Source organism: Oncorhynchus gorbuscha, unplaced genomic scaffold, assembly GCF_021184085.1.
Source record: "Oncorhynchus gorbuscha isolate QuinsamMale2020 ecotype Even-year unplaced genomic scaffold, OgorEven_v1.0 Un_scaffold_7802, whole genome shotgun sequence".
NCBI lineage: Eukaryota > Metazoa > Chordata > Actinopteri > Salmoniformes > Salmonidae > Oncorhynchus > Oncorhynchus gorbuscha.
This window is the reverse complement of record NW_025751114.1, coordinates 3,822-16,446: the sequence shown is the minus strand read 5'-3', so window position 1 is coordinate 16,446 and position 12,625 is coordinate 3,822. Positions and strand designations below refer to the sequence as shown.

The 12,625-nt window shown below is 43.4% G+C and overlaps 1 protein-coding gene across 1 annotated transcript; it reads right to left on the bottom strand.

Annotated features, from left to right (window-relative positions):
- Positions 1–2,314: 2,314 nt before the first annotated feature.
- On the bottom strand, positions 2,315–12,393 carry LOC124029820 (armadillo-like helical domain-containing protein 3; the record flags this gene model as incomplete). The annotated part of the gene is made up of 4 exons (XM_046341400.1): positions 12,282–12,393; positions 8,836–8,894; positions 2,519–2,584; positions 2,315–2,384 (listed from the first exon to the last, which is right to left on the bottom strand). Coding segments are annotated over exons 1-4 (295 nt in total), but the record flags the coding sequence as incomplete, so codon positions are not given.
- Positions 12,394–12,625: the final 232 nt, after the last annotated feature.

Sequence of the window (12,625 nt, the reverse complement as noted above, 5' to 3'; positions counted from 1 at the left end):
GTGTGTGTTCTGAATGTGTGTTCTGGAATGTGTGTGTTCTGAATGTGTGTGTTCTGAATGTGTGTTCTTCTGAATGTGTGTGTTCTGAATGTGTGTGTTCTGTGTGTGTGTTCTGAATGTGTGTTCTGGAATGTGTGTTCTGAATGTGTGTGTGTGTTCTGAATGTGTGTTCTGAATGTGTTCTGAATGTGTGTGTGTGTTCTGAATGTGTGTGTGTTCTGTGTGTGTGTTCTGAATGTGTGTGTTCTGAATGTGTGTGTTCTGAATGTGTGTGTCTGAATGTGTGTGTTCTGAATGTGTGTTTTCTGAATGTGTGTGTTCTGAAAATGTGTGTGTGTGTTGTACCTGACCACAGTTCTCTGAATGTGTGTGTGTTCCTGATTCTGCATTTCTTCTGGTAGCAGATGCTTGTGTGTGTGTTCTGAATGTGTGGTTCTGAATGTGTGCACACACCATTCTGAATGTGTGTGTTCTGGAATGTATCATGTTCTGAATGTGTGTTCTGGAATGTGTGTGTTTGGTTGATTGTAAAAGTGAGACACAGCCGTCTTACATGTAGAGATCCATAGAAAGTCTTCATCATATAGTAACCTGATTCCTCAGATCTGGGAGAGGGAGAGAGAGACAGAGACAGATCAGAGAGACAGAGAGAGAGAGAGACAGAGACCATACAGAGAGACAGACACAGACCAGACAGACCATAGAGAGATAGACACAGAGTAGACAGATTAAACACACTTATAGACAGAGATGTATACGCATCTGGGTAGTGTAGTAATATATTTGGACAGATTGTAAAGACAGAGACACAGCCGTCTTACATGTAGAGATCCATAGGAAAGATATATCATATGAGAGACAGATGAACTCAACCACAGATATGGGAGAGAGATAGAGACAGAGACAGAGACAGAGACAGAGAGAGAGACAGAGAGAGAGACAGAGAGAGACAGAGAGAGAGACAGAGAGAGACAGACAGAGAGAGACAGACAGAGAGAGACAGACAGAGAGAGAGATATACAGAGATATATATATATACAGATATATATATACATATATACACGAGATATATACTAATGTATATACTATTATACCAGATATATATATACAGACATAGACATATATATATATATATAGACAGTATAGATATATACGTTACATACTATATATCATATTACATAGATATATGTTAGACAGATACAGATATACGAGAGATATATATATATATATATATATATATAGAGGGATATACGCAGAGGAGATAATGATAGAGATAGAATGGATATTAGAGGGAGAGGGAGAGGAGATATATATATATCGTAGGGAGGGATTAATATATATATATATATATATATAATATATATATATACGATATATATATATACAAAATATTATATATATACAGAGATATAGAGAGATACAGATATATATAGATATCAGAGACATATATACAATATATACAGACTAGAGAGATATATATACATAGATATATATCGTATTTATATAGATATATATATAGAGAGATATATACATAGATATATATACAGAGAGATATAGATATATATATATACAGGGCAAAAGAGAGAGAGAGAGAGAGAGAGAGATAGAGAGATAGAGAGACAGAGAGAGAGACAGAGATATTAGACAGAGACAGAGGGAACACGAGACATATAGAAGCCAGAGACAGAGAGGGATAGAGAGACAGAGAAAGAGGGAGAGGAGAGGCAGACAGGGAGAGGTATATGACTCTTAGGAGGGAGAGATCCACAGAGAGAGAGACGGACTACAGACTAGAGGTTGAAGGGAGAGAGCGAGAGAGAGGGAGAGAGGTCTGAGAGACAGAGAGAGAGACAAAGAGAGAGACACAGAGACAAAGAGAGAGAGACACAGAGACAGAGAGAGAGAGAGACAGAATGAGATTACACAGATAGAGACAGACACACGACACAGATACAGAGACAGACACAGACAGAGACATAGACTTACCATATCTATATATATATTATATATATTATATGTTATCGTCATCACAGAGACAGAGCATATATAGAGACAGAGACAGATATATATATATATATCATATATAGGATATAGATAGACGATATATATATATATCTATAGGACAGAGAGACAGACATCATACTGGTTGACAGAGAGGATAGAGACAGAAAGACATCATACTGGTCATAGACAGAGAGACAGAGAAATAGAGAGCCTTTACTGTACAATTCAAATGTATATGAAGCTCTTAATGCTCTGATCCACAGCTACAACACGGACTACAGACTAGACCATGTTGAATGGTTCCACGTACCTAGAACAGCACACACCAGTGGTCTGGACGGGACGTTCTTCTCTGCTGCCTTCTTCCTGTGTCTCATGGGCTGTATACACAGAACACAGGTTAAACACACACACACACACACACACACACACACACACACACACACACACACACACACACACACACACACACACACACACACACACACACACACACACAGACAGACCATCTTACCATTCTATGTAGATTGACTCTGAAGTTCATGTTGTCGTCATGGAGAAAGGCATCAGCATACTGGTCCTATAGGACAGAGAGACAGACATCATACTGGTCCTATAGGACAGAGAGACAGACATCATACTGGTCCTATAGGACAGAGAGACAGACATCATACTGGTCCTATAGGACAGAGAGACAGACATCATACTGGTCCTATAGGACAGAGAGACAGACATCATACTGGTCCTATAGGACAGAGAGACAGACATCATACTGGTCCTATAGGACAGAGAGAAAGACATCATACTGGTCCTATAGGACAGAGAGACAGACATCATACTGGTCCTATAGGACAGAGAGACAGACATCATACTGGTCCTATAGGACAGAGAGACAGACATCATACTGGTCCTATAGGACAGAGAGACAGACATCATACTGGTCCTATAGGACAGAGAGACAGACATCATACTGGTCCTATAGGACAGAGAGACAGACATCATACTGGTCCTATAGGACAGAGAGAAAGACATCATACTGGTCCTATAGGACAGAGAGACAGACATCATACTGGTCCTATAGGACAGAGAGACAGACATCATACTGGTCCTATAGGACAGAGAGACAGACATCATACTGGTCCTATAGGACAGAGAGACAGACATCATACTGGTCCTATAGGACAGAGAGACAGACATCATACTGGTCCTATAGGACAGAGAGAAAGACATCATACTGGTCCTATAGGACAGAGAGAAAGACATCATACTGGTCCTATAGGACAGAGAGACAGACATCATACTGGTCCTATAGGACAGAGAGACAGACATCATACTGGTCCTATAGGACAGAGAGACAGACATCATACTGGTCCTATAGGACAGAGAGACAAGACATCATACTGGTCCTATAGGACAGAGAGACAGACATCATACTGGTCCTATAGGACAGAGAGACAGACATCATACTGGTCCTATAGGACAGAGAGAAAGACATCATACTGGTCCTATAGGACAGAGAGACAGACATCATACTGGTCCTATAGGACAGAGAGACAGACATCATACTGGTCCTATAGGACAGAGAGACAGACATCATACTGGTCCTATAGGACAGACATCATACTGGTCCTATAGACAGAGATCATACTGGTCCTATAGGACAGAGAGACAGACATCATACTGGTCCTATAGGACAGAGAGACAGACATCATACTGGTCCTATAGGACAGAGAGACAGACATCATACTGGTCCTATAGGACAGAGAGACAGACATCATACTGGTCCTATAGGACAGAGAGAAAGACATCATACTGGTCCTATAGGACAGAGAGACAGACATCATACTGGTCCTATAGGACAGAGAGACAGACATCATACTGGTCCTATAGGACAGAGAGACAGACATCATACTGGTCCTATAGGACAGAGAGACAGACATCATACTGGTCCTATAGGACAGAGAGAAAGACATCAGGTCCTATAGGACAGAGAGAAAGACATCATACTGGTCCTATAGGACAGAGAGACAGACATCATACTGGTCCTATAGGACAGAGAGACAGACATCATACTGGTCCTATAGGACAGAGAAAGACATCATACTGGTCCTATAGGACAGAGAGACAGACATCATACTGGTCCTATAGGACAGAGAGAAAGACATCATACTGGTCCTATAGGACAGAGAGAAAGACATCATACTGGTCCTATAGGACAGAGAGAAGACATCATACTGGTCCTATAGGACAGAGAGACAGACATCATACTGGTCCTATAGGACAGAGAGAAAGACATCATACTGGGTCCTATAGGACAGAGAGACAGACATCATACTGGTCCTATAGGACAGAGAGACAGACATCATACTGGTCCTATAGGACAGAGAGACAGACATCATACTGGTCCTATAGGACAGAGAGACAGACATCATACTGGTCCTATAGGACAGAGAGAAGACATCATACTGGTCCTATAGGACAGAGGGACAGAGAGAAAGACATCATACTGGTCCTATAGGACAGAGACAGACATCATACTGGTCCTATAGGACAGAGAGACAGACATCATACTGGTCCTATAGGACAGAGAGAAAGACATCATACTGGTCCTATAGGACAGAGAGAAAGACATCATACTGGTCCTATAGGACAGAGAGACAGACATCATACTGGTCCTATAGGACAGAGAGAAAGACATCATACTGGTCCTATAGGACAGAGAGAAAGACATCATACTGGTCCTATAGGACAGAGAGACAGACATCATAGGACTGGTCCTATAGGACCTAGAGAGACAGACATCATACTGGTCCTATAGGACAGAGAGAAAGACATCATACTGGTCCTATAGGACAGAGAGAAAGACATCATACTGGTCCTATAGGACAGAGAGAAAGACATCATACTGGTCCTATAGGACAGAGAGAAGACATCATACTGGTCCTATAGGACAGAGAGAAAGACATCATACTGGTCCTATAGGACAGAGAGAAGACATCATACTGGTCCTATAGGACAGAGAGAAAGACATCATACTGGTCCTATAGGACAGAGAGAAAGACATCATACTGGTCCTATAGGACAGAGAGACAGACATCATACTGGTCCTATAGGACAGAGAGACAGACATCATACTGGTCCTATAGGACAGAGAGAAAGACATCATACTGGTCCTATAGGACAGAGAGAAAGACATCATACTGGTCCTATAGGACAGAGAGACAGACATCATACTGGTCCTATAGGACAGAGAGACAGACATCATACTGGTCCTATAGGACAGAGAGAAAGACATCATACTGGTCCTATAGGACAGAGAGAAAGACATCATACTGGTCCTATAGGACAGAGAGAAAGACATCATACTGGTCCTATAGGACAGAGAGACAGACATCATACTGGTCCTATAGGACAGAGAGAAGACATCATACTGGTCCTATAGGACAGAGAGAAAGACATCATACTGGTCCTATAGGAGGACAGAGAGACAGACATCATACTGGTCCTATAGGACAGAGAGAAAGACATCATACTGGTCCTATAGGACAGAGAGAAAGACATCATACTGGTCCTATAGGACAGAGAGAAAGACATCATACTGGTCCTATAGGACAGAGAGAAGACATCATACTGGTCCTATAGGACAGAGAGACAGACATCATACTGGTCCTATAGGACAGAGAGACAGACATCATACTGGTCCTATAGGACAGAGAGAAAGGACATCATACTGGTCCTATAGGACAGAGAGAAAGACATCATACTGGTCCTATAGGACAGAGAGAAAGACATCATACTGGTCCTATAGGACAGAGAGAAAGACATCATACTGGTCCTATAGGACAGAGAGAAAGACATCATACTGGTCCTATAGGACAGAGAGAAAGACATCATACTGGTCCTATAGGACAGAGAGAAAGACATCATCATACTGGTCCTATAGGACAGAGAGAAAGACATCATACTGGTCCTATAGGACAGAGAGAAAGACATCATACTGGTCCTATAGGACAGAGAGACAGACATCATACTGGTCCTATAGGACAGAGAGAAAGACATCATACTGGTCCTGGGACAGAGAGAAGACATCATACTGGTCCTATAGACAGAGAAAGACATCATACTGGTCCTATAGGACAGAGAGAAAGACATCATACTGGTCCTATAGGACAGAGAGAAAGACATCATACTGGTCCTATAGGACAGAGAGAAAGACATCATACTGGTCCTATAGGACAGAGAGAAAGACATCATCATACTGGTCCTATAGGACAGAGAGAAAGACATCATACTGGTCCTATAGGACAGAGAGAAAGACATCATACTGGTCCTATAGGACAGAGAGAAAGACATCATACTGGTCCTATAGGACAGAGAGAAGACATCATACTGGTCCTATAGGACAGAGAGAAGACATCATACTGGTCCTATAGGACAGAGAGAAAGACATCATACTGGTCCTATAGGACAGAGAGAAAGACATCATACTGGTCCTATAGGACAGAGAGAAAGACATCATACTGGTCCTATAGGACAGAGAGAGAGACATCATACTGGTCCTATAGGACAGAGAGAAGACATCATACTGGTCCTATAGACAGAGAAATCATACTGGTCCTATAGGACAGAGAGATAAGACATCATCATACTGGTCCTAAGACATCATCATACTGGTCCTATAGGACAGAGAGAAATCACTGGTCATCATACTGGTCCTATAGGACAGAGAGAAAGACATCATACTGGTCCTATAGGACAGAGAGAAAGACATCATCATACTGGTCCTATAGGACAGAGAGAAGACATCATACTGGTCCTATAGGACAGAGAGAATCATACTGGTCCTATAGGACAGAGAGAAAAGACATCATACTGGTCCTATAGGACAGAGAAAAGACATCATACTGGTCCTATAGGACAGAGAGAAGACATCATACTGGTCCTATAGGACAGAGAGAAGACATCATACTGGTCCTATAGGACAGAGAGAAGACATCATACTGGTCCTATAGGACAGAGAGAAAGACATCATACTGGTCCTATAGGACAGAGAGAAAGACATCATACTGGTCCTATAGGACAGAGAGAAAGACATCATACTGGTCCTATAGGACAGAGAGAAAGACATCATACTGGTCCTATAGGACAGAGAAAGACATACTGGTCCTATAGGACAAAGAAAGACATCATACTGGTCCTATAGGACAGAGAGAAAGACATCATACTGGTCCTATAGGACAGAGAGAAAGACATCATACTGGTCCTATAGGACAGAGAGAAAGACATCATACTGGTCCTATAGGACAGAGAGAAAGACATCATACTGGTCCTATAGGACAGAGAGACAGACATCATACTGGTCCTATAGGACAGAGAGAAAGACATCATACTGGTCCTATAGGACAGAGAGAAAGACATCATACTGGTCCTATAGGACAGAGAGAAAGACATCATACTGGTCCTATAGGACAGAGAGAAAGACATCATACTGGTCCTATAGGACAGAGAGAAAGACATCATACTGGTCCTATAGGACAGAGAGAAAGACATCATACTGGTCCTATAGGACAGAGAGACAGACATCATACTGGTCCTATAGGACAGAGAGAAAGACATCATCATACTGGTCCTATAGGACAGAGAGAAAGACATCATACTGGTCCTATAGGACAGAGAGAAAGACATCATACTGGTCCTATAGGACAGAGAGAAAGACATCATCATACTGGTCCTATAGGACAGAGAGAAAGACATCATACTGGTCCTATAGGACAGAGAGAAAGACATCATACTGGTCCTATAGGACAGAGAGAAAGACATCATACTGGTCCTATAGGACAGAGAGAAAGACATCATACTGGTCCTATAGGACAGAGAGAAAGACATCATACTGGTCCTATAGGACAGAGAGACAGACATCATAGGACAGAGAGAAAGACATCTGGTCCTATAGGACAGAGAGAAAGACATCATACTGGTCCTATAGGACAGAGAGAAAGACATCATACTGGTCCTATAGGACAGAGAGAAAGACATCATACTGGTCCTATAGGACAGAGAGAAAGACATCATACTGGTCCTATAGGACAGAGAGAAAGACATCATACTGATTCTATAGGACAGAGAGAAAGACATCATACTGGTCCTATAGGACAGAGAGAAGACATCATACTGGTCCTATAGGACAGAGAGAACAGACATCATACTGGTCCTATAGGACAGAGAGAAAGACATCATACTGGTCCTATAGGACAGAGTGAAAGACATCATACTCCGTCTATAGGACAGAGAGAAAGACAGAGGTGACATCATACTGGTCCTATAGGACAGAGAGAACATACATCCTGGTCCTATACAGGTGTACATACCTCCGTTATACAGGTGTACATACCTCCGTCACACAGGTGTACATACCTCCGTCACACAGGTGTACATACCTCCGTCATACAGGTGTACATACCTCCGTTATACAGGTGTACATACCTCCGTTATACAGGTGTACATACCTCCGTCACACAGGTGTACATACCTCCGTCACACAGGTGTACATACCTCCGTCATACAGGTGTACATACCTCCGTTATACAGGTGTACATACCTCCGTTATACAGGTGTACATACATCCTGTCCTATACAGGTGTACATACCTCCGTTATACAGGTGTACATACCTCCGTTACACAGGTGTACATACCTCCGTTATACAGGTGTACATACCTCCGTTATACAGGTGTACATACCTCCGTTATACAGGTGTACATACCTCCGTTATACAGGTGTACATACCTCCGTTATACAGGTGTACATACCTCCGTCACACAGGTGTACATACCTCCGTTATACAGGTGAGGATGATGAGACAGAGTCTGGCACTGTTGAGTCTGTGTTCATCTGGAGAGAGAGAGAAAGAGAGAGAGAGAGAGAGAGAGAGAGAGAGAGAGAGAGACAGAGAGAAAGACATCATACTGGTCCTATAGAGAGAGAGAGAGAGATCAGAGAGAAAGAGAGAGAAAGAGAGGGAGAGAGACAGAGACAGAGACAGAGACAGAGACAGAGACAGAGACAGAGAGAGAGAGAGAGAGAGAGAGAGAGAGAGAGAGAGAGAGAGAGAGAGACAGAATGAATCTGGCACTATTCATATGGAATAAGGAGAGGGGAGACAGGAAGGATGAGAAAGGACAGATGAGGGAGAGAGATACACATTGAGGGAGAGATATGGACTGAAAACGAGCTCAATGAAAAGGCAAAGTGGCACGAATTGGGAAGTAGAGAGAGGGAGGACAACTTGACAGCTGGTATCTTGAGAAGAGGATTGAGAGAAGAAGAAAGGTGGGAAGAGAGGAGAAGAAAGGGGGGAAGAGAGGAGAAGAAAGGGAGGAAGAGAGGAGAAGAAAGGGAGGAAGAGAGAAGGGAGGAAGAGAGAAGGGAGGAAGAGAGAAGAAGAAAGGGAGGAAGAGAGAAGAAGAAAGGGGGGAAGAGAGGAGAAGAAAGGGAGGAAGAGAGGAGAAGAAAGGGAGGAAGAGAGGAGAAGAAAGGGAGGAAGAGAGAAGGGAGGAAGAGAGAAGGGAGGAAGAGAGAAGAAGAAAGGGAGGAAGAGAGAAGAAGAAAGGGGGGAAGAGAGGAGAAGAAAGGGAGGAAGAGAGGAGAAGAAAGGAGGAAGAGAGGAGAATAAAGGGGAAGAGAGGAGAAGAAAGGGGGAAGAGAGGAGAAGAAAGGGGGAAGAGAGGAGAAGAAAGGGAGGAAGAGAGGAGAATAAAGGGGGAAGAGAGGAGAAGAAAGGGAGGAAGAGAGGAGAATAAAGGGGGAAGAGAGGAGAAGAAAGGGGGAAGAGAGGAGAAGAAAGGGGGAAGAGAGGAGAAGAAAGGGGGAAAGAGAGGAGAAGAAAGGGGAGGAAGAGAGGAGAATAAAGGGGGAAGAGAGGAGAAGAAAGGGAGGAAGAGAGGAGAAGAAAGGGAGGAAGAGAGGAGAAGAAAGGGAGGAAGAGAGGAGAATAAAGGGAAGAAGAAGAATAAAGAAAAGAGAGGAGAAGAAAGGGAGGAAGAGAGGAGAATAAAGGGGAAGAGAGGAGAAGAAAGGGTAGGAAGAGAGGAGAATAAAGGGGGAGAGAGAAGAATAAAGGGAAGAGAGGAGAAGAAAGGACTGAAGAGAGGAGAATAAAGGGGGAAGAGAGGAGAAGAAAGGGGGAAGAGAGGAGAAGAGAAGGTGAGGGAAGAGTATTTGAGAAGTAAAGGGGAAGAGAGGAGAATAAAGGGGGAAGAGAGGAGAAGAAAGGGAGGAAGAGAGGAGAATAAAGGGAGGAAGAGGAGGAAAGAAGAGGAAAGAAAGGGAGGAAGAGATTTGAAGAAAGGGAGGAAGAGAGGAGAAGAAAGGGAGGAAGAGAGAGAAGAAAGGGAGGAAGAGATAGAGAAGAAAGGGAGGAAGAGAGTGAGAAGAATAGGAGTGACTGAGGAGGAGAAGAAAGGGATAGAGGACAGATAGAAGAAACTGTGGAGGAAGTACTGAACAAGAAAATAAGGAATGAAAGTGAGTACATGATAGAGGGTATAGAGATAGAGAGAATAAATACACAGAGATAGAGAGTCTGACTGTGGAGGAGTATCTGATGAAGTGATAGAGTCTGACTGTGGAGGAGTATTTGATGAAGTGATAGAGGACAGAGATAGAGAGAGTGACTGTGGAGGAGTATTTGATGAAGTGATAGAGGACAGAGATAGAGAGTGACTGTGGAGGAGTATTTGATGAAGTGATAGAGGACAGAGATAGAGAGTCTGACTGTGGAGGAGTATTTGATGAAGTGATAGAGGACAGAGATAGAGAGTCTGACTGTGGAGGAGTATTTGATGAAGTGATAGAGGACAGAGATAGAGAGTCTGAGGACTGAGTGGTGGAGTTTTCATTTGATGAAGTGACCTAAGAGGACAGAGATCCAGGAAGTACTGATCTCTGTGGAGGAGATTTGATGAAGTGATAGAGGACAGATAGAGAGTCTGACTGTGGAGGAGTATTTGATGAAGTGATAGAGGACAGATAGAGAGTTTGGCTGACTGTGGAGGAGTATTTGATGAAGTGATAGAGACAGATAGAGGCCCAGCGTCGTTAGGGTTACTGTGGGCTAGGATATTGGATGAAGTGTCAGAGGCCCAGATAGAGTTAGGGTCTGACTGTGGAGGAGTATTTGATGAAGTGATAGAGGACAGATAGAGAGAGTCTGACTGTGGAGGAGTATTTGATGAAGTGATAGAGGACAGATAGAGAGAGTCTGACTGTGGAGGAGTATTTGATGAAGTGATAGAGGACAGATAGAGGAGTCTGACAGTGGAGGAGTATTTGATGAAGTGATAGAGGGGTATAGATAGATATAGATCACGTGTTGGAGACTCATTCCACGGAGGACTGAGTGTCTGTGGGTTTTGGGAGACTCCTCAATTGGCTTGGACTTGATTATTTTTTCTGATTAGGAGACCTCCCAATTGGCCCAGCGTCGTTAGGGTTTGGCTGCATCTCTGATTGGCATGGGGCAATTGGCCCAGCGTCGTTGGTTTGGCGAATCCTGGATTGGGAGACACATGGGGTCAACCGGACGTTAGATTTGGGAGACACATTGGGAGACACATGGGCACAATTGGCCCAGCGTCGTTAGGGTTTGGCTAGGCCGTGATTGGGAGACACATGGGGTCAATTGGCCCAGCGTCGTTAGGGTTTGGCCGGGCCGTGAGGGAGACACATGGGGTCAATTGGCCGGGCCGTGATTGGGAGACACATGGGGTCAATTGGCCCAGCATCGTTAGGGGTTAGGGTTTGGCCGGGCTTGTGATTGTAAATAAGAATTTGTTCTTAACTAACTTGCCTAGTTAAAGGTTGAATACATGTTTTTTAATGATTTGCTAAATTAAGCTCACTAATTAATAAGGAACTCCCCTCACCTGGTTGTCTAACCAAAAACCAGTGGAATGAGGTTGCCAGCCCTGATAGAGGCAGAGGTAACGAGAGAGAGAGAGAGAGAGAGACAGAGGGTTTGGCCGGGCCGTGAGAGACAGAGAGAGAGAGAGATGGGAAGAGGTAGAGAGGTAGAGAGAGATAGAGAGAGATGATAGAGAGAGAGAGTGGTAGAGAGAGAGTGGTAGAGATAGATAGAGAGATAGAGATAGTGGTAGAGAGATAGAGAGATAGAGAGATAGTGGTAGAGAGATAGAGAGATAGAGAGAGATAGTGGTAGAGAGAGATAGAGAGATAGTGGTAGAGAGAGATAGAGAGATAGAGATAGCCGTGTATTTAAACCTTTGGTGTCCTGCATGACGATGGAGGAGTACTTGAGGAAGGTGATGAGCAGGTTACTGGTCTGAAGGTTAGGATCCAGGGGAAGTTCTGAAGAGTTCATTACTGGAAAGCAGGACACACAACATTGGTTCAACATTACACTAATGTTATGTTGAAACGTTGAAAGATCCATTTGGGTAACAGCTAAGAACCTTACTGTGACTGTTTTCAAATGAAACTGTCAAAAAGAAACTTAAAATCCCTTCTTGGCATCAAGCAAGGATTTAGCTAGGACAGTCTGGGAGGGGTCTGGGTGGAGAACTGAAAATGTGCCGTTGTTGGCAGAAAAGCTCGGAACTCTCTTA